This window comes from Macaca nemestrina, chromosome X (genome assembly GCF_043159975.1).
Source record: "Macaca nemestrina isolate mMacNem1 chromosome X, mMacNem.hap1, whole genome shotgun sequence".
Taxonomy (NCBI): domain Eukaryota; kingdom Metazoa; phylum Chordata; class Mammalia; order Primates; family Cercopithecidae; genus Macaca; species Macaca nemestrina.
In genome coordinates, this window is record NC_092145.1 from 104,724,663 (window position 1) to 104,728,755 (window position 4,093).

At 41.7% G+C, this 4,093-nt stretch overlaps 1 protein-coding gene across 1 annotated transcript; it reads right to left on the reverse strand.

Annotated features, from left to right (window-relative positions):
* Positions 1–216: 216 nt before the first annotated feature.
* Positions 217–2,742, reverse strand: LOC105465835 (forkhead box R2). The gene has a single exon (XM_011714467.2). It carries the CDS (start codon positions 2,212–2,214, stop codon positions 1,279–1,281), a length of 936 nt encoding a protein of 311 aa, XP_011712769.1. The 5' UTR covers positions 2,215–2,742; the 3' UTR covers positions 217–1,278.
* Between the last annotated feature and the right edge of the window lie 1,351 nt (positions 2,743–4,093).

Below are 4,093 nucleotides of genomic sequence, written 5' to 3' on the forward strand. Positions count from 1 at the left end.
ATCGAGACCATCCTGGGTAACACAGTGAAACCCCGTCTCTACTAAAAATACAAAAACTTAGCCGGGCGAGGTGGCAGGCGCCTGTAGTCCCAGCTACTCGGGAGGCTGAGGCAGGAGAATGGCGTGAACCCGGGAGGCGGAGCTTGCAGTGAGCTGAGATCCAGCCACTGCACTCCAGCCTGGGTGACAGAGCGAGACTCCGTCTCAAAAAAAAAAAAAAAAAAAAAAAAAAATTTCTCTTAGTCACTCATGGTCCTCATGTATTTAAGCCACACTGAACTTCATGCTATTCCCCCAAAACACTCCATCCATTTTGTTCACATTGTTGCCTCTGTAATGCCTCTACTTCAGTTTACCTGTCCAGCAAATTTCTATTTATTCTTCAAAACTAGCTCAAAATGTATTTTTTCCAATGCCTTTAATGTCTTTCCCAGGAAGAATGTCTCCCCACTTCCATGTCAATTTCTCACATCTGTTTTATCATATTTACATTATAAATATGTCTCCCACTAGTATCCCTCAGCTTTTTATCCTCAGCATCTAAGATGTACCTTGACGCATTAGCATATCTTCAATAACATCTTGAGAACTAAAAAGAATGAAAAACAAACCTTTATCATCAAAAGGCTTGGGGTTAATACAGGAATATTTCAAAGGACGTTCAACATACAAACTAAAAGTAGCTGTTCAGGATTATTTGTTAATATTGGAATTAGATGACAAAGAAACAAGGCTTAGAAGTCCAGGGCCAGAAATAGAAAAGTGAGGTTCTGAAGGATGGAATGGGTTACTTAAAAAGGAGATGTAGCTGATGGATGGTAGAGGAGGAAACTTGATTCTCCATCACAAGTGAAATTCTCTTCACATGGCACTCGAGGTTCTCCATGGCTTGGCTGCATCCTGCCTTTTATGCTTTATATTCCACTGTTCACTTTAATGTGTGAAAATACTCTCTACAAACAAAATTCCTTTCTTTCACAAAACACATCCTTCTTTCCTTAGTTTCCATGCCATTGTTTCTAGGATTTCCTTCCTTTGCTCAATATGTGGAACAACAACCACTCTCCTTGTGTGACTTTCCATGACTCTCCAACTTGATTTAAGTTCTGCCTCCCCTGTACCCACCTCTAACTTTACTTAACACCATTATTGTAACAGTAGCTAAAGACAGGCTTGGCACCAACCAGGCTGGGTAAGTTTAGAGATTAATGAATATCAGTCAGGGGATAAGTAAGCCCAGTAAGGAAGGCAGTATTCCAAAAAGGGAGCAGTGGTATTTCAAAGATGAAAGAGAGAGGTCAACAACTCTGGCTGACTCATGCACTCTTGGATTCTCTCCCTTTGAGCAGAGGCTAAGGCACGAGTCCCCTCCCAAAAGCGGCGGTGCCCCTCCTTAGTGAGCTTCCAAAGGCAAGAGTGAGGTCTTGCATTATCTTCATCCTTAAGGCTGTCTGGCATCTTCTCAAAGCTGTCCAGGAAGCAGAGATTGTAATGAATGGTGCTCTTCCAGCCATCTGGAGCTGTCCAGAAAAAGGGGAAATGCTGTCGGGTGAAACTGTAGATCTCCTGCACACTGAGGCCACAGTGGGGGCTGTTTCTTAATGCTAGGGAAATAAGGTGGCTACAATTGAGAGGGGGCCGTTGCCAGGACTTCACTTGGCTGTTGATTTGCCGTAGCTTCTGACTCTGGAAGCACTTCCTTTCAGGGGACAGGAGGGAGTTGTCCTCTTGTTCCTCAGCCTCCTCTTCTGTGAGCTCAAACTCACTGGGGGAATAGATATCCTGCTTCTGTAAAAGAGACTGCTCACTGGAGGAAGATGGCAGAGACTCTACCACTTTGTCCTCTGAGCAGTTAGACTCTTCATCTTTTAATGGGGGCTGAGGGAAAGGAGAAATGCTTGTCAGATCTTCTTTTTCACTGGGCTTTGGGGCCTCCTGGCTGCCAAGGGGGCACAAGATATTGGGGTCCACCCACATCCACAGATTGGGTTCACAGTGAGGACCATCTTCATCAGGACTGGGTCTCCTCTTCTGAGGCATCTCTGGGGGCTTCATTACTCGGACTTTGTATTTGGCAAGGATCTGCTCAGCTAAAGGGCACTGGTCTGTGGTACAAGGCAGAAATAACTCATTCCCCATGTCCCAGTCCAGCAGCCCTGGGACCTGGCCATGGAGACTGTACCAAAATTCACAATCTTTTAGTTTTAACTCCATCTTTAGTGGAGAGATAGGTGGAGAGAGACTTCTGGAAGAACAGAGATCTAGCAGGCACTTAAAGCTGTTGTTTGGGCACCATTTTTTAATGTAGTATATCTCACCTAGGGAGCTTATCAGTAGGCCGGCTAGAAGCACTGAAGAAAGAGGCACCAATGCCTCACTGATTAGTGGTCAGACCCGGAGAAATCTCAGCTTTCTGGAACAAGGCTCAAAACATGGAGGTAATAAAAAAGAGCTTTTGAGCAGAAAAACATTTTTAGGTGGAATTCTTGAGCTTTGATTGGAAGCAGAAAGTCGCTTCGAAAGGAATCATAAACTTTGAATTATGTGCAAACTACGGTGACTTGCATAACAGGTGATCATCTGGTACATATTTAAACTCTTGATGAGTTCATTTAATGAAGGGACAAACATATGTATAGATCACATTATATTTCTGAGTCTTCCTTAATTGTTTAAAAAATCATTTCATTCATCAAGTGCCTTTGGATTTCTGTTAAGCGCTTTCACATAGATGATCTCAACTGATTTTCATCACAGCCCTGCAAGATAACATGGTATTATTAACCTCATGTCACAGATATGGCAACCGAGATCTACATACACAAGTAAGTATAAGAGCTAGATTCACAGCCCAGATCTTCTTTTATTTTCACTATACCCATTGCCTCTTGATCATACTCAACATACGATATTACAACAGGCAGCAATATGTGCAACCTGAGTTTTATAGTAAGATGGTAACTATCAGAACATGGCTTCTATTATTCTCATAATGATACTAGAATCTAACCTTGCTGCCATTTTCAATCCTTTTCTGGGAAACAGCTGGCTTTCCTCTCTCCAGGTCACCTTCTCAGGAAATGAATTCTGAACTATATGCTGAACAGTAGGACCAAAAGTTATCCACAGTATGCAAGGTCCTGAAAGCCCCAGAGCTTCTATTTCCAATAAGTTCATGCTCAGGATATTTGTAAGAAAAACAAAATGCCAAGGTTTCCTTTAATTCAGTTTGCACAAAATCCATGTGTAAAGTACGCTATTTCATTAAAGTCTATAGGACTATGTTGCAAACATATCCAGCAAATGTCATTGGGAGCTATTGGAGAGGCACTTTAATCTCCATATGGTTTCCACACTCTGGTTCTCTTCTACTCTAAATGATCTTTCACACAGATGGCCTGAGTGGTCTTTCTACAGCATAAATATAAAAAATAACACAACAGTTGTACCAACTGTTAATTCTTACAGAATGCTGTAAGCACTCTATTTAACTCGTAAATCTTCAAAATAATCATATGAAGTAGGTACTCTTATTCTTCCTTTACAGAGTAAAAAACATAAGGCACAAAAAAGCCTAAGTCACAGAGTTAGTAAAGGCCAGAACTGACTTTCAAATATAGGCAACCTGACTGCAGAACATGTGCTTTTACTCACTATACCAATCTTCTCTATTTTGGTATTATAACATAAAATCTTATAACTTAATGCAACATAAAAGGCCCTCCAAAATCACCCCTGCTTATCTTTCCAGGCTAACTTAACACCCTAGCTTTCTTGCTTCATACTTCACGTCCAAGAAATACTGAAATGCTGGGATCTTCACCACACACCGATCTTTTTCTCGTGTCTCTTTGCTCAAAAACATTCGCTTAAAATGGCTTACTACCCATTGCCTTGACTTAACAAACCTCTGCTCATCTTTTAAGACTATAGAAAGCCTTCTCTAATAAAAACACTGCTTCCATCTTCCCACAGGGAATTAATGGGTCTCCTTGCCAGTGGGGCACTGATCTTGGAAAAGCAGGAGATTAACCTGAAATATTTAGCTTATTATGCCAACCACAGAGAACCTGGCAGCATTTTAGTGCTCAGC